This window comes from Rhinolophus sinicus, chromosome 17 (genome assembly GCF_057876585.1).
Source record: "Rhinolophus sinicus isolate RSI-liver-muscle chromosome 17, RSI-T2T, whole genome shotgun sequence".
In the NCBI taxonomy this organism is placed as follows: domain Eukaryota; kingdom Metazoa; phylum Chordata; class Mammalia; order Chiroptera; family Rhinolophidae; genus Rhinolophus; species Rhinolophus sinicus.
This window is the reverse complement of record NC_142517.1, coordinates 16,115,354-16,137,221: the sequence shown is the minus strand read 5'-3', so window position 1 is coordinate 16,137,221 and position 21,868 is coordinate 16,115,354. Positions and strand designations below refer to the sequence as shown.

The following is a 21,868-nucleotide window of genomic DNA, read 5'->3' as shown; positions in this document are numbered from 1 at the left end:
ATTTCTGTGTGAAATTTTTATTGTGAACGATCTAAATTGTTTTCTCCTTTAGAGAAAGAAAAAGTAAACACCAGTATAAATCTTAGGAAGAAAGATACTCTTTATAAGCACACACAAACATTACATTAAAAACTTTTATTTTAATTTACTATACATGTTTAAAGTTTAGAAAGTTACTAGGTAGATGCACTTCCCTCTGTAGGTTTAGTTTGATCTTCAGTTACCTGTAAAAACATGAATAGCTTTACTTTTCTAATAAATATTTAGTTTTACCCTTCACCCACCATTCAAAAATCATTCCACAGTCGTTCTCGTATAATGACCTCTGTCTTTCTCCTTCAAGAGTAATTATTACAGAAAGTAGAAAGAGAAGAAAACTCCTAAGGCAAAGTTCCCTATATAAACTATCAAATAAAGAATAGCAATTCTATTAAAGATATAATCTGAGGCATGTATCTAGGCTTCTCAAGTTTGTCATTTCATTTTTCATCTATAAAATGAAATCATTAGTATGAGAAAAATACAAGCAGCACTGCAACAAGATATTTTAAATCAATCTGTTGAAAAGTATAATTCTATTTTGAACACAGTACATTATAGGGTTAGTACAAAGAGATCTCTGTATGTGCACACTTGTACTCTCTGTCACTCAGACACATCACACAAAAAAGGCTAACCTGTACTCATCACCCCCAAACCTGCTCCACCTCACACATTAGTTATTTCGGTTAAGAGCTATCCAGCTGCCCACACCTGGCATTAGAGAACCCACAGTTCTCTCACCTGCATATTCAATCAACAGTCCTGCTAGTTCGACTTAAGTGACTCTCACAGCCATTCTCCCTGCCATGCCTGAATTTCAGAATGCCATCATCTTCTAGCCCCCTAATAAGAATGCTGGCTTCAGTGCAGCTATTTTCCACGTTGCCCTCAGAATGAGCTTTTAAACAGGAATGGCTGCCCACTCGGTTATTTCCTTGCTAAAATCTCCAGTTAGCCCCCATCACTTTCAGGAGGGGAATGCACATTCTACCTCATGGATGATGAACCCATAATACTCAATTTATAACAAACCTCTGGGCTCATCACCCACCCTACATGTGACTGTACGTTCAGATTCATCTCACATTCACCATTCTCTCCTCCATGGCTCTACACAAGCATGGGGAAAGAACCCCCAACCCACCCCCTAGTAAATTATCTGCTGGCCCACTTTTATTCATCCTTTGCAACCAGATTAAGGGACACCAATTCCTGGGGACCTTCCCTAACCAACCCCCCAGCCTGGTTTAGGTCCTACTCCTCCGTATGCCAGAGCCCCACACGAACACTTAAACTATTTGCTTATGTCTAGGTATGCCGTTAAATCAACTTCCTAGAGGACAGCAAGTAGATTTTGTTCTTTGTACCTATAGTTCCTGGCACAAAACTATCAATTAAGTGTGTTGGTTGAATCAAGGAACCATATGTTTTACTTACTCCCCTTAGACAAGCAAAATAAACAGTGGAAGAAGAAACCTGAACCAGAATAAATGTTTCAAAAACAGCTACTCACTGATTTCTACTAGCTTTCTAGGTTACTGTCTCTACTACTTTCCTGCATTTTTCCTTGCTTTACAGTATTCAGTAATTATCGCTGCTTGAGTTTCCCCAAACCATTTCTTACACACTCATTTCTTTTCTAGTTTTCATCTAAAATGATCATTATGACCAAAGAGACAAAATCATTCCATCCATTCAAATATACTTTGTTCTTATGAAAAAAAGAAAACTACATAAACTTCATGTATTATGGCTAAGTATTACCTAAACAATAAGTTCTACTTGTAAATTTATTAATACAGACTAGGTTTAAACATAATCACAAAAAATAATCAATAAATATTTATTAGGTAAACCCCACCTCCCTGTGTGCCAAATGTGGGATTCAAAATTTGGGGTTACACATACATAACAAACCCTAAATGGGTTAACAGATTGAATGTAATGTGCCAGCAAAATCAATCAGAAAGCAGTATGAGGAGGTATGTAATCAGGCAGAAATTGTACAAACGGATATTTGGTAAGAGATTACTCTGAGAATGTTTCATGGAGAGACTTGGGCGAGGATAAGCAGGGAGTAAATAGGAGGAGAAGGGGACATGCAGTCCAGACGGAAGAACTGTCATGAAGAAACAACTCAACTTGAGAAGAAGTGGGATGCATGCTGATTAGTGTGCCTGCAAGCTTGACCAGAGTGGAAAATGAGGGTAACAAGGAAGGGTTCACGTGGCTGGATTACACAGGACAGCTATGAGATAATTTAAGTGAAAGAGTACCATTTAGCCGATGAAAGCGTGAATGGAGATAGTGGTGGTCGAGAAATATAATCATTCCTACTTATGAAATCTAATGTTAATGACACAGAATAAGCTACAAAAACACAAGAATTTAAATTTGACTTTTCAGGACATTTACACATTTAACATGTCAACAGTCAAGGCAGCTTTAAAATGTTCATTAAGTATATAAAAAATTACCGTAAGACCTAATTAACACCATTACAATCTTTAAGAACTATTACTACTATGTAGTAATATTCTTATGTCTCTTCAAGTTCTACAATATCATTTACATAACATTCAAAATTAAAATCAAAAGAGACTTACCAAGTTACAATTTTTCTCTTGCCAAAATACTACTGGAGTCAACAACCACGAAACTGCTTTAGCTATTAAGACAACCAATTACTTTTTTCATTCTTTGTCTTTTTTTTTTCCTTTGGTTGTTGTTGCTGCTTAATTTAGATGAAAATTTCTTTGTAGAAAGTACTCATTAACTGTCAAAAACACTTACCATTTTTCGAGACCTTTGCAATAGCTTATCCCATATTGTAAAATGTGCCTTGAAAAAAAAAAATTTACTATGAATTAAACAAGTAGAGTTAAAAATAAAAGGGGTTGAGTATATAGACTTCAAATAAAACAACTACGTAAAAAGTGAGGCAGTACTAATGAGGCTACATGGTTATAAACGTGGATTAGAGCAGGGACAGAAGGTACCATATAGAACAGCTGCTTTGTTTGGCATTTAAGAAAAAAAGACTTAGGCACTGAATGTGCTATTCTTCCTCTGTCCTTAATCATCACAATCATAGAAAGCATTCCTCATAATGGGAGCAAAAATCTGCCCCCCTTTCCTGTAGATTATGGTTCTTTCCTTAAATAGCCAATTTCAACATGCTAGAGGTCATTCTTCAAATCATAATCAATCACAGGAGAGGTTCATTAAGAACCAACTGTGACATCCTCGCACTGAAATGGCAGACCAAGAGGATTTAGCAAATTACCCTAAAGAACAAGTAAAATCTAATGAAGACAAAAGTAAAATTTTGAGCCAATTTCCTTAATCCTTAACAATCTTATGTAGCAGAGGATTATCAGAATGAATTAATGAAAACTGTGCAAAGCACATAACAACCACATCAATTTTGTTAAGTCCATTGAAGAAAATATCGAAGGATGTGGGTTAATCAGTTACTATTTCACACTGAATCAGCTGGTAAAATGCATAACAAAAGGTAAAATTACTAAATATGTACATGCAAACACTCCTGGAGAAAAGAGCAGCATGGTACACATGTTTAGAAGGAAAACCATGGGGTAGGCCAGATGGCTCAGTTGGTTAGAGTGCGGTGCTCTTAACAACAAGGTTGCCGGTTCGATCCCCACATGGGCCACTGTGAGCTGTGCCCTCCACAACTAGATGGAAACAACTACTTGACTTGGAGCTGATGGGTCCTGGAAAAACACACTTAAAGAAAAAAAAAAAAAAAAAAAACAGGAAAACCATGCCTGACTTGTACAGAAGAAACAGCTGGTGCAGAAACCTTATGGTGTGGCTAGAATATAGTGGGTTCTGGAGAAAGAGGTATGAGATGAAGTCAGAGAGGTAGGCAGGGGCCAGAGAACGTAGGACTTTACAAGACAGGGTAAGGGTTAGAATTTGATTATGAGAAGCCACTGGAAAGTTCGGGGCAGAAGCATTACAAGATTTGATTTGTGTATTAAAAGGTCATTTTGTCTCCTAAGTGGAGAATGTGCTGTAAGGAGAATGAAAACTGGGAAGGGGAGTGAAGAGTAGGAGGGACTTGGAGGAGAGAAGCAGAAGCAGATGAGATGCTACACAGTGGATGGACTCAGGGTATGTTTTAGAATCAGGAGTTGAAAGGATTTGCTGATGGAAGGGATGGGGGCATGGCTATGAGAGAAACAGAATCAAGGATTACTTCAAACAACTAGGTAAATAATGATGCCATTTTCTAAAATGGAGAAAGCTAGGGGAAAAAAGCAGGTATGTAGAGAAAAATCAAACATGTAAAGAGCATGTATGCTAAAAATTACAAAATGTAAATTAGAGAGATGAAAGAAAATTTAAATAAATAAAAAGATATACTGTGTTCTTAGACTAAAGACTCAGTATAGTAAAGATGTCAATTCTCCCCAAATTGATATACAGGTTTAACATTCCTATCGAATTCCTATCGAAATTCCAGTAAGACTTGTCTATAAAGAAAAGATTACCATAAAATTAAATGGAAAGACAAAGGACCTAAAGGAGTTGAAACAATTTTTATAAAGAATAACATGGGAGCAATGACTCTATTTCAAGACCTATTTATAGCTACAGTTATCAAATCCATCATACTGGCAGAGGGACAGACACAGATCAATTCAACAGAACAGACAACCCAGAAATAGACCCACATAAATATGTCCAACTGATTTTTAACAAGAGGGCAAAAACAATTCGATGGAGAAAGGACAGCCTGTTCAACAGATGGTGCTGGAGCAATCTGACATCCATAGGCAAGAAAAAAATGAACCTCGACCTAAATCTCACATACAAAATTTAACTCAAAATGGACCGTAAGTTTAAATATAAAACTTTTAGGAAAAAGAACAGGACAGGGGGCAGCTGGACAGCTCAGTTGGTTAGAGCGTGAGCTCTGAACAACAGGTTGCGGGTTCGATTCCCACATGGGCCAGTGTGCTGCGCCCTCCACAACTAGATTGAAGACAACGAGCTGCTGCTGAGCCGTGGAGGGGCAGCTGGATGGCTCAGTTGGTTAGAGTGCGAGCTCTCAACAACAAGGTTGCCGGTTCAATTCCCGCATGGGATAGTGCACTGCACTCCCTGCAACTAAGATTGAAAATGGCGACTGGACTGGACTTGGAGCTGAGCTGCGCCCTCCAAAACTAGACTGAATGACAACGACTTGGAGCGGATGGGCCCTTGGGAAACATACTGTTCCCCAATATTCCCCAATAAAATAAAAAATAAAGAAAAAAGAACAGGAGTAAATCTTTGGGATCTAGAGCTAGGCAAAGAATTTTTAAATTTGACACCCAAAGTGTTGATATGCAAAAGCCTGTTCAGAGGATGAAAGGCCAAACTACCAAACTACAAAAAGAGAAAATATTTGCAAACTACATATCTAACAAAGGACTGGTATCTAGAATATATTTTTTTAAAACTCTCAAAACTCAACAATAAAAAAAAACAAAAAACAATCCAATTAGAACATGGGCAAAAGACATAGACATTTCACCAAAACTGATATACAAATAACAAAGAAACACATGAAAAGATGTTTAACACAATTAGCCAATATGGAAACGCAATTTAAAACTACAATGAGAAATTACTACTAACCCATCAGAATGGCTAAAATGAAAAATAGTGACAATATCAAATGTTGGCAAGGATTTGAAAAACTGATTACTCACACAATGCTGGTGGGAGTGTAAAATAATACGGCCACCCTGGAACTCAGTTTGGTAGTTTCTTAAAAAACGGAGTCTGTGTCTACCATTTGACCCGCAATTGCACTCCTGGGCATTTATCCCAGAGCAATAAAAAAATACATTCATAAAAACCAGCACATAAACATTCACATCAGCTTTATTCATAATAGCCAAAAGCTAGACACAATTCAAATATCCTTTAAGGGACGTATGGTTAAACAAAGTGTGGTACATCCACACCAAGGAATACTAACTACTCAGCAATAAAACTGGAATGAACTAGTGGTATACTGATACACACAACAACTTGCATGAATCTCCAGAGAATAATGCCGGTGAAGCAAGCCAATCCCACAAGATTATATATGATCCCATTCATGACATTCTTGAAATGACAAAATTATAGAAATGGAGAACAGATGAGTAGTTGCCACGGTAAGGAAGTAGGGGCGGGGCAGAGGGGAGTGGGTGTGGCTATAAAAGGCCAACATGAGGGATCCCTGGGAAGGACCTGCTCTGTATCTTCACTGTATCAATGTCCACACACGGTTGTAACATCATCCTATACTTTTTCAAGATGTTACTATTGGGGAAACTGGGGAAAGTTACTTGAGACCTCTCTGTATTATTTGAATCTACAATTACCTCAAATCAAGTTTAATTCAAAAAGGATTAGCAAGGATGAGAGCAATATAGAAAATGAGAAGCTTTGGGTCACGAATAGATCATCAAAATTAGGGAGAAGAGCATACCAAAAGTAAGGCCAAAAGGCATTCCAGAGGCCTTACCAATGTTCACTGCAATGCTTATCAATGCACCCTCCTCTACACTAATTTGAAAAATTAAAAATGCTATCTCAATTTGATTTAATTTTTTCAACTAATGTTTCTTTTATGAATTATCTGTTCACATCCTGGGCAAAACTTTTTAAATCATAAAGCTAACTTGAACAAAATATTCGTGTCACACAATTTAATGAAAATTACAATGTCCTTCAAATTGGTATAAAAATCAAGACCACAATCCCACCCCTTCCCAAACTAGGTGACCTGAAACTTGAAGCTTTACTTACTCGTAAGTGAACAGGTAAAGAAAGACCTTGGAATCTCCGTACAAGACTTGTCTGGGTGGCGTGAAGATTGTGAACCGCTGACACTTCATACTGGAAACATACACTTGTTCTTGGAATAAGAGGGCCCTCACTTACATCAATGAAGTCACCAAATCTGATTTGATTTTAAAAATAAACAAGTAAAACCTCAAAATGTGGCAATTGACAACATACTGGGGGAGGGGGGGGAATCTATTCATTCCCTTGGCTGCTATGTTCCTAACCCAGAACATTCTATAATATGTCGCTCATTTCAGTCTCTAATAGCCCTTGACATACAATCTCAAGTAAAGAGGCTAAAACTTTGAAAATTAAACTTAAGTGAACCTTTTTCTTAATTAGCATGATATAACTTGAAAGATTTTTAAGACCACTGAATACATCATGCTGCGGAGCGGATCCAATGTCTAAAACGGATAACTTCTAACCTCACAAGAACACACTGCAACCGAGTTTAGACTTCAGTATGTAGAACAGATCATGTCCAGAAAGAGCAGCTTTCTGGAGGGAAAAAAGTTAGGCCCAAATCAAGAAAACATGAGGTTGAGTAAATAGTTACAGACCATGAAGTCAATTTTGCATTAAGGCATTGTTGTACCTTTCTCATCCTTGTGTCAAAAAGCACATTCTGGTTTAACTTTACTTACATGTAATATAGGTAGCAACTAATTAGTCAGAATTCACATTTTTGTATACATATGAACATTCATGTGCAATTCATAATAGTATTTTGCTCCATTTCAAAATTATTTCTAAAAAATTACATTTTTAAACAATGGTTTCCAACTCTTGAAATGCAGAAATAAAAATAACAATGAGGAACAGAAACTACAACTGTTCCCGAAGACAATTTAAAGCTTCCAGTTACCACCATATTCAAACCAACGAACAAAGCAATAGATAATAAGGTAATAAGAATAACAAGATACAAATTCATCTTTTTCAGCTGTACACTACATTCAGGTAACAATAAAGCTAAACTTAACTATAAATCAGCCTAGCAGCCAATTTCTTTATTTTCACTTACCTGTGTAACGTGACAATTCTCTCAGGGTTCTGAGATGCCTTCTCTTCTATGAAATCTATTTTATACCTAAAGAGCAGAAAAAAAAAAAAGAAAAAAAGAATTCAATTATAAATATACAAAAAGGTATTGTAAGACACCTCCCTTTTCCTCCTCTTCAGCCATAGTTTTTGAAAGAATGGTTTCCACCTGAAGCCTCGTCTCCTCATCCCCAGTACACATCCCGCCTCCTTCACTCTGGCCACACAGCCTCATGACTCCACCAAACTGTTGGTCCTGTCCACCAAAGCTACAGGACCCTCCTCGGTGCCAACCTAATGGACACTTTTGGGTCCTCATTTTCTTAACACCACTGCTCAACTCCACTTCTCAAAATGCTTCTTATTTTAACTCTCTGGCCATTCTTTTTCTCCGCCTTTTCAAGGTTCTGTCCTAGACCCTCTTTTCATTCTGAAAGCTTCCTTGCTGGGCTAGCTCCTTGATTGCACAGCTTTAATTATCAGTTATGCATTTAGATCTTCTCCATCTCTGCTTCTAACCCACATATCTCTTCTGAACCCTAGACTGTATATCCAAGATAACTAGGGTGTTCCCTAACCCCCTTAAACTCCAAATTCTCAAAACTGAACAAAATATTATCCCCTCTTTTCCCACCAAACTTGTTCTTATTCCTAGCTTAGAAAAAAGATAGCTCAGTTATTATTTTCCTAGCTTAGTAAATGACGCTGCCAACCACCACGTGTCCAAAATTTGGGAGATTTCCTTGAGTCCTTCTTTTCTCACCACACCCCATTCCATTACCAAGTCATGACAGTTCTGCCTAAATGTCTCTCAAATCTACCCATTTTGTCATTATAGCTAATAGCAGATATGGAACCTCATAGCCCAGGTTCAAATCATGACTTTACCACTTACTATCAAGAGCCTTGTCTATTCACCCCAGATGCTAAACAAACATTGTGTGTGTGTGTGTGTGTGTGTGTGTGTGAGAGAGAGAGAGAGAGAGAGAGAGAGAGAGAGAGAGAGAGAGAGAGAGAGACATACAGACAGAGACAGACAGAGAGAGACAGAGATACCGTATGTCATGCAGGGCGGCCTGCGGGGTCTCTGCTCCCGCTCCCCACACAAGAACGCAGGACATGGTGAGGCCAAAAAGGAACACCCATGGAGCCATAGGTAGGGGAGTCATACCACTATACTCTCTCTGGTGGCTGGGTTGGAGAAACAGGATACAGGAGCCACACAATTTGCAACCCTCACTGCGCCACTTGCAGGCTCAACCACCATCTTCTTGCTAACCCCCATTTTCTGCTAGCGTAGCCACAGCAGTTATATTAGCGGCCAATGGCTCACTGGTTACAGCTGACAGCCAACTAGCCACAGCTGATGGCCATCCAATCACAGTTAATGGCCATTTACTACCTGAACCAGCACCTGTCTATGTGAGGCCGAGAGCCTGGAAACTGCTTTCTGGGGCTCTGCCCCCACACCATATTTCCCCAAAAATAAGACCTAGCCGGACAATCAGCTCTAATGCGTCTTTTGGAGCAAACATTAATATAAGACTCCGTCTTACTTTAATGTAAGACTGGGTATAATGTAATATAATATAATATAATACAATACAATACAATACAATACCAGGTCTTATATTAATTTTTGCTCCAAAACACGCCATTAGAGCTGACTGTCCGGCTAGGTTTTCTTTTCGGGGAAACAGAGTAGATAGATGAGGTTGGAAAACATTAGTTTATGCAAAAATATCCACCTACTGCCACACTTCTGCCACGGCCGCCCAAGCGTTAATGAAGGAGACAATTCCCTTGAACAATTGTACATCCTGACCCACCTCTAAGAGATGCTCCTGTCCCCTGGGAGCCAAAGCCCATCACTGACCCACCACCGACCACCTAAAACTCTTCAGTTCCCTTAAACTTACCCCAAAACCATCCCCTCCCTCCCTCCACACATTTTACTAAGTTACCAAAGTCCTACAAGCCTCTCTTAGACTTTGACAGTTGAATGTTGGAAAGGGAAATCTCAGTTACATGTAATGAAAGCCTGGAATACTGTCCAATGCATATTGGACACTTATGGGGAGCACGTAAATGTAATTAGTTTGAGTTGAAATGCGCCTTAACTGTAACATACACACCAGATTCTGAAGACTCAGTACAAAAAAGAGAACATAAAATACTATTACTTTTTTATATGTTAATCACAAGTTGAAATAACATTTTATATGTTATTTAAATAAAATATATTATTAAAATTAACTTCGCCTTTTTTTTTTTTTTTTGGCTTTTCTTTTAATGCAGCCTCTAGAAAATTTAAACATGCTCACATTTAAACAAACATGCTCACGTTAAACATGCTCATATTTCTATTGGACAGCATGGCCCTAGAATTTTACATGAGAGGTGACTTGATATATTCTGATAATCCTTTATATTCAAATAGAACTACAGAACCAAACCATTATTCTTACAGAAACGATGGTAGTTTGGTTCTAAAGTACTATTTGTACTCTAGTTCAGTTAAAATAGTATGTACCCACCGGTTTCTCAATACACTGGTTCCAGGATATGCTAAAAAATGCTTCAAGAAAAAGGGTTACACAGGCCAATACATTTGGAAAATGTTGTTTTCTAGTGCTACTTTGGGAGGCTTTAGAGTACACATGTAAATTTTTTTTATGCCACTGTTCTCCAAATTCAGTCAAACACAGTACTTATTTTCAGCAAAATAATCAATGTCTTATGAAAGAATATGCTGAGGCATATCGTTTTGAAAAATGCCAAGCTAGAATATAGCTCAAGGAGACTTTCACAAACTAATCTAAGAATATATCTGTTATAAACTATCCCCAAGGTGGCCGGTTAATTCAGTTGGTTAGAGCTCATAACACCAAGGTTGCCAGTTCAATCCCCACATGGCCACTGTGAGCTGTGCCCTCCTTAAAATAAATAATAAAATAAATAAAGTATCCCCATGAGAATGTGTGCCTCAATTACTAAACACATACAGAAATTCTGCTCTGTGACCTTTAACAATATGCAGGTGCATATTTTGGCTTCAGAATCTAGTACCTATGTTGTTTTTTTGCAATGCAGATTCCCTTTCTAATTAGTTCTAATTTCAATTACATTAATATTAAAAATTTAGTTCGGGGGTAGCCGGATGGCTCAGTAGGTTAGAATGCGAGCTCTGAACAAAAGGGTTGCCAGTTTGATTCCCACATGGGCCAGTGTGCTGCGCCCTCCACGACTCGATTGAAGACAATGAGCTGCCGCTGAGCCACCGGAGGGGAGGCCGGATGGCTCAGTTGTTTAGAGTGCGAGCTCTAAAGAAGTAAAACAAAGTGGGAAAATTACAAAAGTGGGAAAGGGGCCTTTTCTCAGTGAAATAAATAATGAGATGAACAAAAGTAAATAAACTGGTGCAGAAAAAGAGACCTTAGAGCTAAAAATAAAAATGTCCTCTAAATATCAAATATAAAAATTCTTAAGAATTTTCCGGCTGAATTTTCTTCATTGCATATAACTTTGGGAAGTTTAATCTTACTGTAAAGGAAGTCAGCACTTACTTGTTGTGTTGAAATATTTCTAATGCCACTTTTGCATCAACTTCCAGAGTTTCAAATGGAAGATCTTTATAAATTAAAGCACAAGCATCTTTTGTGAAGGAACGTAGGTTCTCCTTAAAAATGAAAGAATTAACCTTTTGTAACAATTTACTTAAAAGCATTTCTACATAAAGCAGACAAAATTAACTGTATACTTAATATTCTAAATCTAACTAAAACAAAAAGTAAATCAAATATGTTAGGAAAGAAAGTTATGAGTTTGTAACAATTAAATATTTGGACCATAAAATGTAGGGCTAGAAATTGTTCCAAACTCCATAAAACTTGCAATTGACTTGTAATTATCAGCTTGTATTAATAATTATTAAACATAATCCTACAAAGAAATTTTAATAAACATTTCATTCAAATCATACAACCATATAAAGGCATGGGGAAAAAGTTATTGTTTATATGATTCAGAAAGTTTCACTAGGAAATATAATGTCATCATTGGCCCTGTACAAAATATAGCATATTTCCAATATGATAAACTTCTGTTTAATGAAAATGTGAATTTTATACAACTAAAATGATTGATTAGTAACACACATTACCAATGTTTGAGATTTTTAATAAGAACTCTAATTGAATTTTCATTCTGATACAGAGATCACTATAATGCAAATAATTTTTGTAATAAAATTCTTTGCATAAACTTCGTTAGACTTCTTTTAGCATGAAATGATTCTTCTCCATTCTTGAAGGGATAATTTACTGTATAACAAATCCACATTCATGATTAATACAGCTGTTACCTGAATGTAACTCTCCCCTACTTTCTCTAAGCCGTGCACCCAACCCCATGGAACTTGCAGGTAGCTAGTGCATTTCTTTTTTTTTTTCTTTTTTTTTTAAGTTTAATCTTTAAAAAAAGGGAAAGGAGACAGCATGTTTCACAGATAATGAGAGTTGAATCTTGATCTCATGAATTTTAATTCCTCCAATAAAGAAAATTTGGGGGCAAACTTGGAAAGGAAGAAGTTACACTGACAAAAATCCAGAGATTATGAAAAAACAATTCGAATTCCTTCCTTGGCCTTCCTCCCTGTCTCTCTCTTCACCTCTTTCCTCTCTCCCTTTCTTTCTTCCCTCCTGTTTCACTCCTCTCTCCCTGTTGATATTAAGTAATACGGGTAGGTTTATAAAAGAAATAACTTCCAAAGCCAGAATTTAACCCTGAGTTCAAAACTCTTACTTGTAGAAACTATAGTTTTTCACTAAATCTAAGATGTACCACTAAGGCAAAAACACTATCAATTACAATAATAAGATGCCAACTATAGTAAGACACATTTGTTTCCAGAGATATTAAAATGTGAAAAAAAAATACACAGTGGAACTGATAAAATGGTACGCTATACCATCTCCCCTTTTCTGATCTCTAGACTTCCAATTGGTAAGTCACAGAGTTTTGCTCAGTTAAGAATCGGGCATTCACATATTCTCCCTAGTCATAACTCAGTCTCACGCTTGACCTGTACAAGTCGTCAGCACCCCACATGCAGAGCACCTGATCTAGACGGCCCTTGTTAGGTGGGCCCTGTTGCTACCCAAGGCCCAGACCAACAAGGAGCACCCTCATTACGAGGGCAACCCACTATGGGATGTCTAGTGAGTTGCTATTTAGTCTGTTGCTAATTGGGTTAGCTTTGTCCAACTCTGAGTCTTTAATTCACACCTGCTCTCACTGTGGCCCTTGCACATAGGGGATCTCACAGTATGCAACAGGCAAATGAGTTTAGGACAAGTTTCCAAACTGTGCTCTGGGGATCCAAGTCTAAGGCTCCAGGCCCACCCCCACCACATCAACCAAGTAATTAAGCTTCTGTATTTTATATTCTAAGCATCTTGAAAACTCCTATCTTAAGGACCATAAGGAACAGTACAAGGAAGAAAGCATTTCAAGGAAATGTCAAGCAGGACATAAAGCTTCCATACAACTGACCACACTGTTGTGAGTACCTTCATTCATATGAGAGTTTTGTCTTAAATACACTGAAAAAGCAACAAAGATAGATAGATAGATAGATAGATAGATAGATAGATAGATAGATAGATAGATAGATAGAGAGGAAGGTAGATTGATTCATTCATTTAAATAACCTTAACATGCAGTACCATTCAACAATACTAACATAGAAATCATTCTAACACAGAAAAGTAGTCTCTAAAATTAATACTCCAAAGAGTATACTCACTTTTGTTGGCATCCACTCATCAAGTCTCTTATCCAAAACTACATCATAGCAGAAGGCTCCAGCAATTACTGAAAATCCAATCAAAACAAAAAGCAAGTCAAATCTGTTAGGGTAGAAAGTTACCAATTTGCAACAACTGAATATTTAGACCATACACGTAGGGTTAGCAATCTCCCCCAACTCTACAAATTATAATACTGTTACTATTATCCAAGCTACTTGCCAGAACTCTCCCAACTTTACCCTAACCAAAAAATTAACTCATCTGTTAACTGCAAAACACCAGTATTTTTGAAATGTTCAAGTTTTCTTCAGAAATATTATCATAGAGATTTCAAATAATTACTAGATATAAAAATTTCCAAAGAACAAGATATTTAATAAGGAGATAAATGACTAAATGGACATAAAATGTTGAATTTTTTAATATCTCCTACATATTATATCTTTTTATTATTTTTTTCTTCTTAGAATCATTTATTGGACTTTTCATATATATTTGGTTGTATATATTTTCTACATTTTTTTTAATTCAAATGTGATCCTACTACACATAGTATTACAAAATCCTAGTTTTAACAAAATTATAAAAATTATGAACTCTTCCATCTCCCCAAAATGGTGTCCCTCTGGTGTCATGATCATTTCTGGTAACATGGTACCACGTAAGCATATCTTTCTCCAGAAGTCTATTTATACTCCCATTTCCTCATCCTCCACACATTTGATTTCAAAATAAATGCTTAAAGTGGTAAGAAATAAACACTGAGACAATGCAATTACATGAACTTCACATTCCAGAGAAACAGTCTCCTCTAATTCTGTTACACTCATTATTGACCTCCAATAATTAAATAGGATGAACTTTGTTACCCATAATAAACAGAATATACGTATGATGGTAATTCATATTAGATAAAACTAGAAATTAACTCTACATAACATCAAGAACAGGTCCAAAAACATTCAAAGATTACCAATATTATTTATATTTATATTATTTATATTTATATGTGTACATTACCAGGAACTTCTGGAGCTCTGACCAAACTGACTATATATTCATCTTTGAATGCCCTCTCTATCACACAGCCCATCATCATGGCACACGAACGCCAATAAGCCTAGAATAATAAAATAGACACAAACATACACACTAAGATTCAACAAAGATTATTCAACATTAAAATTTACATTGACTTTTGATTTAGGAAGTACTTTTCAAATATCTGTCCACCCTCACCATGTAGCAACAGTTACCATCAGGCCATGACATTATCTATACCAAGCAAAACCCCTGAAAGAAAGAAGCACCAACTTTGTATTGTTAACAATGTTTCTGTGCAAGGTAACAACCAACAGACAGTTTGACTCTCTGGTAGTAACTTTATTTTTAACCCAGGATAAAGTTAACTTGTTAACAAACTTGTGCTAAAGTAAAATAAGTATATTAATATATATCTGTTTATACCATACATAAGTATGGAGGGAAAACTCCACTTTCAAGAATCATTCATGACTTCTATATGTAACATCATATACATCACGCAAGTTAAACATATATACAGCAAAGCAATCTCACCAATAACCAGGCTTTTGTTTTACTAGCACATTTTGATCCATAGTCATGCATGATATAGATATCCATGCAATGACCTTATCAGAGTTATAAATAGAAACACGAGTCCTGCACAAACCTGCCCATCATATGCCCCATACTGGCATTACTATAACTGGGCACTTGACTTTTATACGCTCTTCTCCACATCTGAGAACTACAAGAGTGAGCTCACCTGGTTGTGTGTGGCAGATTGCTCCAGAATGTATTCTATAACACCACATAACATACACTAAAAATAAGTACAAACCCAGGCCTCGAAGGCAAGTAGCATAATGCACTTCTTCACATATCCTACATAAATGTTTTTAATGTCTGTTGAACTTCAACACCTAGGTTCATTTCCAGGCTCCACCACTTCCTAAACTGGTAACCTCAGTCAAGCTACTGAACATCAGTTTATTTATCTGGAAAATGGGGATAACAGCATCTATTTTATGGGATTTTTATGACAAATGAGTTAATACCTATAAATCACCTAAGACAGTGCCTGATACATAATAAGTACTCGATAATATTACTATTACCATGTCTATCTACCATTTTCTTGTTTAAGTGTTTCATTTCAACAAATATTACTAAATATCTACTATATGTAGTATAAGGATTGGGTCCAATAAGGGACATGATCCCTGTATTTGCAGAACCAAATTAAATTTAAAATATTAAAAATTAAATTTAAATTTCATATTGTATCTAGAATTTAAATTAAAATATTTTATCTTGAGACACTAGCCAAGTACTGTAAGACCCTAGAGAAAAAAGGGATAATTCTGACAAGAAGAAACTAAGAAACTTCCACAGAGCAGATAGCATTTTAATTGAATTATCAAAGAGAAACAGGATTTTAAGAGAGGAAAGAAAACGCTCAGAGTTGAAGAAAGAGCGTAACAAAAGCAAGTAGGATAACGCAGGCTAAACCATTAGTGACCACGTCCTCCAGTGTGGCCAGAGCAAAGAGGAAGTGGAAAGATGCAGCAGGAGGTAAGTGCAAAGGCAGGCTGGGGTCAGATCACACAGGCCTAGAAAATTACATGAACAGTTGTCCTCTAGGCAAGTTCTTAGGGGTAAGGGTGTCACTTAATAAAACTCTTACAGGACTATCAAGGAAGACTTTAGTATTCAAAAAGGGAGAAGAGCAGAGAATTAAAAAATTCTTGAAATAATCCAGAGACGATGGTCAAAGCCTGAATTCCAGCAGCAGTAGTAACAGTGAGAATGAAATCACCCACAATATCAGGGGTGATCGACTAAGTGTCAGTTAAACAAAGATATAAATGTAAAAGGCATGCCATGTCGTTTTCTCAACCAAAATACTTGGAGCCACTGGTATTTTTTGAACTATGAAAATGCCTAATCTCACAAGCAAAACACAATCTAATGCAGTACATTTGATCGTGGCTATATTTGCACATTTCATACTCCACAGAAAATAGATTTTAATAAAAAGGAGAAGAAAAAGGAAAAACTGGGGCCAGGGGGAGAATATGGAGACAAATACCTTATTAACTTCTCCTGGATCACGATCTTTGAAAGTAAGGAATTTAATTTCACAGGACTTGGTCAAAGGCTTATACATGTCCCACGGCTGTCCGTCCACAAGAGCCAGAATGGACTTCCTGCAGTACCACTCACTTAAATCTAGGAATTTAAAATGGATTGAAGGTCAAAATCTAACAAAACTCAAAGTGAAAAGCTCCTTGCTTATGTGCTACATTAAGGAATAAAACAATACAAGGCAAGATTCTGCAAGCTGTCTTTTTTTTTGAGAAAAAGGTATTATATATTACCTCTGTAACCAATAAAAAAATAATACCCAACACATCCAATGCATTGTGATTAAATTACCCAAACCATTTACAAAACTCATTAAGGCTAAATCTAGTTTGAAATTCATTTGTCGATTATTAATTAATAAAACTATTTCCAAGAGCTATACTTAACATTTCAGAGAGCAGCATCATGGGTACATTTGGATATATGCACACAACTTAGAGGAAAAGGGAAAATATATAACTATACTTTCACAGTAAATCTGTTCTAGGTGGGTTTTGGGTTTTACTCCCAAACTATTTCTTACTTCCTTAATTAGATGGTTTTCGAGTACACAGCTACTCACAAAAGTAGTCAAACTACAGGGTCTAAATTATCAGACACTACATCAGTTCTATAAAGGGAGGGTCATAGCTATTCTTGCTGACTCATCAGTCCATCCAGAGTCCAACACCAGGCCTGAAATATACCAGGTACTCAGTAAGTTTACTGAATAACAAGCAAGTCTCAGGGCTGGTGATTTATAGGCTTCATCCATCTCTCCATGTGATGTGAATAACACTCATTAAGGGCCTGAGCTTTCTCTCATCCTCCTTTGTAATCCTAACACCTATCATATAGCAGAGAGTCAATACATGCCAAAAAATAAAAAAAAAAAAGCAAACAATTATCAACTACTAATTCAAATACCAGAGTAAATGAATATTGAGAATATACACTTTGTAGGCCAACTTAAGCTGATAACTAAAGTTGTTACTTAAATGGAATCATTACTGAGTTTTCCAAAAGTTTGAACAAGGCAACCAGTCATGTATATGAGTGAGCACATGGGTGTATATCTATTTGGAGGAAGGGGTGCTTTATAATTTAAATATTACCAGTTTTATCAAAGCCACTATGCAAGCATTTTGATCAAAAATAAACAATAAAAATACAGAGGCCCTGTCATCTTCATTTCCATACCAAGTCACACACCACACACAGCATCTCCCTTAAGATATGAATACAACAAACGTTTTTACTCCAATCGTTCACCCCATACACATTTCCACTTCCACATTTACCATATACATGTAAATGTAAACAAAAACACAACACACCAAGAGGCAAGTGGTAAGCAGATAAACCGATTTCAGTTAGGCTATAAAAACCAGAAAGGAAAAGGCCAAAACAGCTGGTCATCTGAGGCCAGGTGGTCCATTTACCCCAAAGTCCTACAATGAGACCCCCATGGTGGGTGCTCCCATTACACCACAGTGCTGTCTACAAGGGACAAGCTACTAGTAACAATGCTTTCAGGTCTGCCTTCTTTACCAGAAACAAGGATAGAACCCTAAATTTAGCCAGATTCAATCAAATACCAACACAATCTGTGCATTACAGTACCAACCTTGTGACACCCATAGTACCCTCACCAGCTAAAGCGGCAGCGAACAGACAGTAAGATGCCAGAAAAAGGAGAACTTCCGGGACCCTGAGAGAGCAATTACAGCATCTTGTCTCCTGTGCACCGGTTCTCCCACACAGCTTAGGTAAGAGTCAGAACTGGATCCGGATTCGTTACTTACGCATGGCACAACTATAAGGAGTTGAAACGTTTTTATTCATCACAAACATAGTGCCAGGGTCCGTTTTCCCAACGTGTTTAACTTCAATCTTCTCGGTTCGGGGGGTTAGTGATAACTGCCTGTTTTTCTCTTTATTAAAGAGGTCATTCTGCATTTCTCTCAGTTCGGTTGGTGACAGCTGAGAAGCTGGCGATGTCGCTGTAAATCCTGTATAAAAATGACGCTGAAAATAAATGACTAGCAGAGCCGATCCCACCGTGTTCTGTTCCCGCATCACCATCCTCTTACAACAAGGAAAGAATAGGAAGCAACAGAATTTTAAACGCCATTCGTCAAAATGCGTTCAGGGGTAAAGTTAAACCACTTTCTAATATTAATCATTAAAACGCCAACGGAGGAAAACCGCTGCTGGCCCACATCCACGCCTTTACTTTAACTCTGCTCTTTCGCCATCAGATCTCCATTTCCCACTGATTCCCTGTGTCGTGTTCCAATCTGTGCTTTACAATAAGGGGCAAAAAGAAACCAGGAAGTGGAGTCAAACCTAGACCAGTCATTGGGAAGGTGAGCAAAGCTGTCACTTTGATACGGGCTTGGGGACAACAGCAAAGCTCCGGAGACTGGAGATCCCACGCCAAAATTATCAATAGTTGGGGTGAGAAAGGCTGAACTTATTTAACGAACCCTAAGTCAGAAGGTTCGATAAGGCAAGTACGAGCATCCCAAAGGGAAAATAAGGACATATATGCACCGAACAGGGCTCCTTCCCAAAGGCGCCCCAAGCTCCTCCAGCGGCCCCGCCCCTGCCTTCCCCGACCCCCGACCCCCGGGACCTGTACCCTCCGTCCTCAGCCCCACACGACTTCCCAGCACCCGCTTCCCGCCCAGTCTGGGCAGACGCCACCCTCTAAGCCTCGCTCCCCGTCCCCACGGCCGCTGACACTCACTCCAGCCAGCCCCGCCACCGGGGGCGGCCCGCCATAGCCGCAGCCCCCAGACCCCCATGGCCATCGCCTCGGTCGCGGCCGTAGGAACCGCCGCGCTCAGGTCCTATTTGGTCCTCCTGCCCCCCGGAAACTCTGAGCACGAATCCTGGGTTCCGTAGGGCAGTTCCGTTCCGGATCCGGAGCTCGGGCTGTGCGCCGCCAGTAGGGGGCGCGTTCGCGCCTCGCTGAGGATTAGCCTCTGGAAGTCTGGCATCTGGAGGCGGGGCACGTTCCAGGCGTGCAGCGGTACCCGAGAAGAGCTGGACCCCAGGACGGCAGGTTCTCCACCCCCCAGGACTCTGCAGGGAACAAGCGTCTCCTTTGGACCCTCAGTGTCTTACACATGTCACCACCCTCCGCTGTCCGCGCGTTGGAACCCAGCCCGGTAGGCGAAGAACCCCTTGCTTCCCTCAAAGAATACTTACGGGGAGAAACATTGGGGAAAGGCCGCTTCTATTTACTCTCGCTTTTGTGGTTAGCCCGCCTGCCCGCGCCCAAGACATCTTCTAGCTCGTGGCTTAACTCCCAGTTTTGCAAGGATGAGTTTTTAGGTCGGCTGGAGCGGGTCTGCGCCGGGGTGCTCCATTTATTTAGCTCTCATGTTCACTGATATATCCAGAGTTCCCGGGAAGAGTGTGTGACACGCTCACTAGATGTTTGTTGAATGAATGAATGAATGAATGAATGAATGAATGAATGAATGAATGAATGAATGAATGGATGGATGGATGAGCTAATGAATGCCCTTGCAAAAAGTTGCAGAGCGGTGTCTGATTCCTTTGTCATACCAGGATGTGACTGCTGTTGAAGTGAGCATTCCATAGGTGAAGTGTGGAACTGCTTTTATTCAAAGTTCTTTCATGCTGTGACTTAAGACAAGTTGACAATTTCAGCCCATGGCCTTTTCCGCCTCTGCTCTTTGACTTTCAATGGGAATACATCACCACCAGGAGGCAGTACTAGCTAAGGAACAAATGCTAGGCGAAGACTCCCCCAAGGGAGACTTGGGTGAAGGTGGTCCTAAGGTACAAACTTCCAGTTATAAGGTAAATACTAGAGATGTAACGTACAACATGATGAGTATAATTAATAATGATGTATGGTACATTTGAAAGTTGCTAAGAGAGTAAATCCTAAACGTTGTCATCACAAGGAAGAAAAGAATTTTATAACTATGAGGAGATGGATGTCAGCCAATAAACTTATTGTAGTAATCATTTTGCAGCATGTACCTCAAGTCATTATGCTGTACACCTTAAACCTAAACAGTGTTGTATTTTAATTTTAAAACTGGAATTAAAAAGACCCTGTGCCTAGATAGATCTGCCTCCTAGGCCTGAATTTTATGTTCATAACACCTGGACAGGGAAAGTGTCATTATCTTCACTTTTAAAATGAGAAATGTAAATCGTCAAGCTTTGATTTATACCTAGTCTAAACTTTACTAGACCCCTTCTCATTTAAGATCCTTTTTCAAACCAGGAAATATACATACATACACATAGACGTATGATGTGTATGTATGGTGTGTATCTCTTGCTTCCTCCTTAAATTTGCATAGTTATTTCCTTGAAAGCTGTTTCAACGGTCTTTTAGAGTCTATCCCCATTTAACCCCATCTAGTTGCCATCAGAACATTTTGAGCAGTATTTAAACAAAGCCTCAGAACATAAATTTAAGCAAGTTTAATCATAAATCACATTAGGAGCAGTAATTGGAAGTCACAAAAATGAACTTGAAAGGACGTTAATAATGATAATGTCTAACAAACATTGAACATATGCCATTCATGCTGAATGTATCCAATCAATCATAATTATTAACCCTCACAACCTACTCACACAACAGGTATAATAATCTCCATTTTCCAGGAGAGGAAATTCAGATTTGGAGGGCTTCAGAGACCTACCCAAGGTAAAACTTTACCAGGAGTTCCCCAAATATTTCCTTACTCTAAATCTCCTTTCTTGACTCCTTCCTTATCGACCTTCTCCCAAAATCTTGATCTCACTCTCTTAAATCTTTGTCAAGTAAAAAGAATCAGGTCTGTATGAGTAAATATCTAAGATGAGTCTAGAATATTTTATTGTGCCAGAAAGCAAGAAAATACTCAAAGACAGACAGAAACATATTAAAAGCACACAGGATCCATCTTAAAAGAAGCTTCCAATTGTAC

The 21,868-nt window shown here is 38.2% G+C and overlaps 1 protein-coding gene across 1 annotated transcript; it reads right to left on the bottom strand.

Moving 5' to 3' along the window:
- Positions 1-120: 120 nt before the first annotated feature.
- Positions 121-19,809, bottom strand: MRPL39 (mitochondrial ribosomal protein L39). Its single transcript, XM_019729846.3, has 10 exons — positions 19,654-19,809; positions 18,707-18,913; positions 16,867-17,006; positions 14,772-14,871; positions 13,748-13,815; positions 11,508-11,620; positions 7,925-7,990; positions 6,859-7,012; positions 2,836-2,883; positions 121-224 (listed from the first exon to the last, which is right to left on the bottom strand). The coding sequence occupies exons 1-10, from the start codon at positions 19,715-19,717 to the stop codon at positions 177-179; spliced, it is 1,008 nt and encodes a 335-aa protein (XP_019585405.3). The 5' UTR covers positions 19,718-19,809; the 3' UTR covers positions 121-176.
- Positions 19,810-21,868: the final 2,059 nt, after the last annotated feature.

Excerpts from the sequence above, each read along its gene's own strand:
- MRPL39 (XM_019729846.3), bottom strand. The coding sequence starts at position 19,717 with ATGGCCATGGGGGTCTGGGGGCTGCGGCTATGGCGGGCCGCCCCCGGT. Across the intron at positions 7,013-7,924 it reads AGAATTGTCACGTTACACAG|ATTTGGTGACTTCATTGATG; the intron begins GTAAGTGAAAAT and ends AAATCAAATCAG. Across the intron at positions 2,884-6,858 it reads CTTTACCTGTTCACTTACGA|GCACATTTTACAATATGGGA; the intron begins GTAAGTAAAGCT and ends TTTTTTTTCAAG.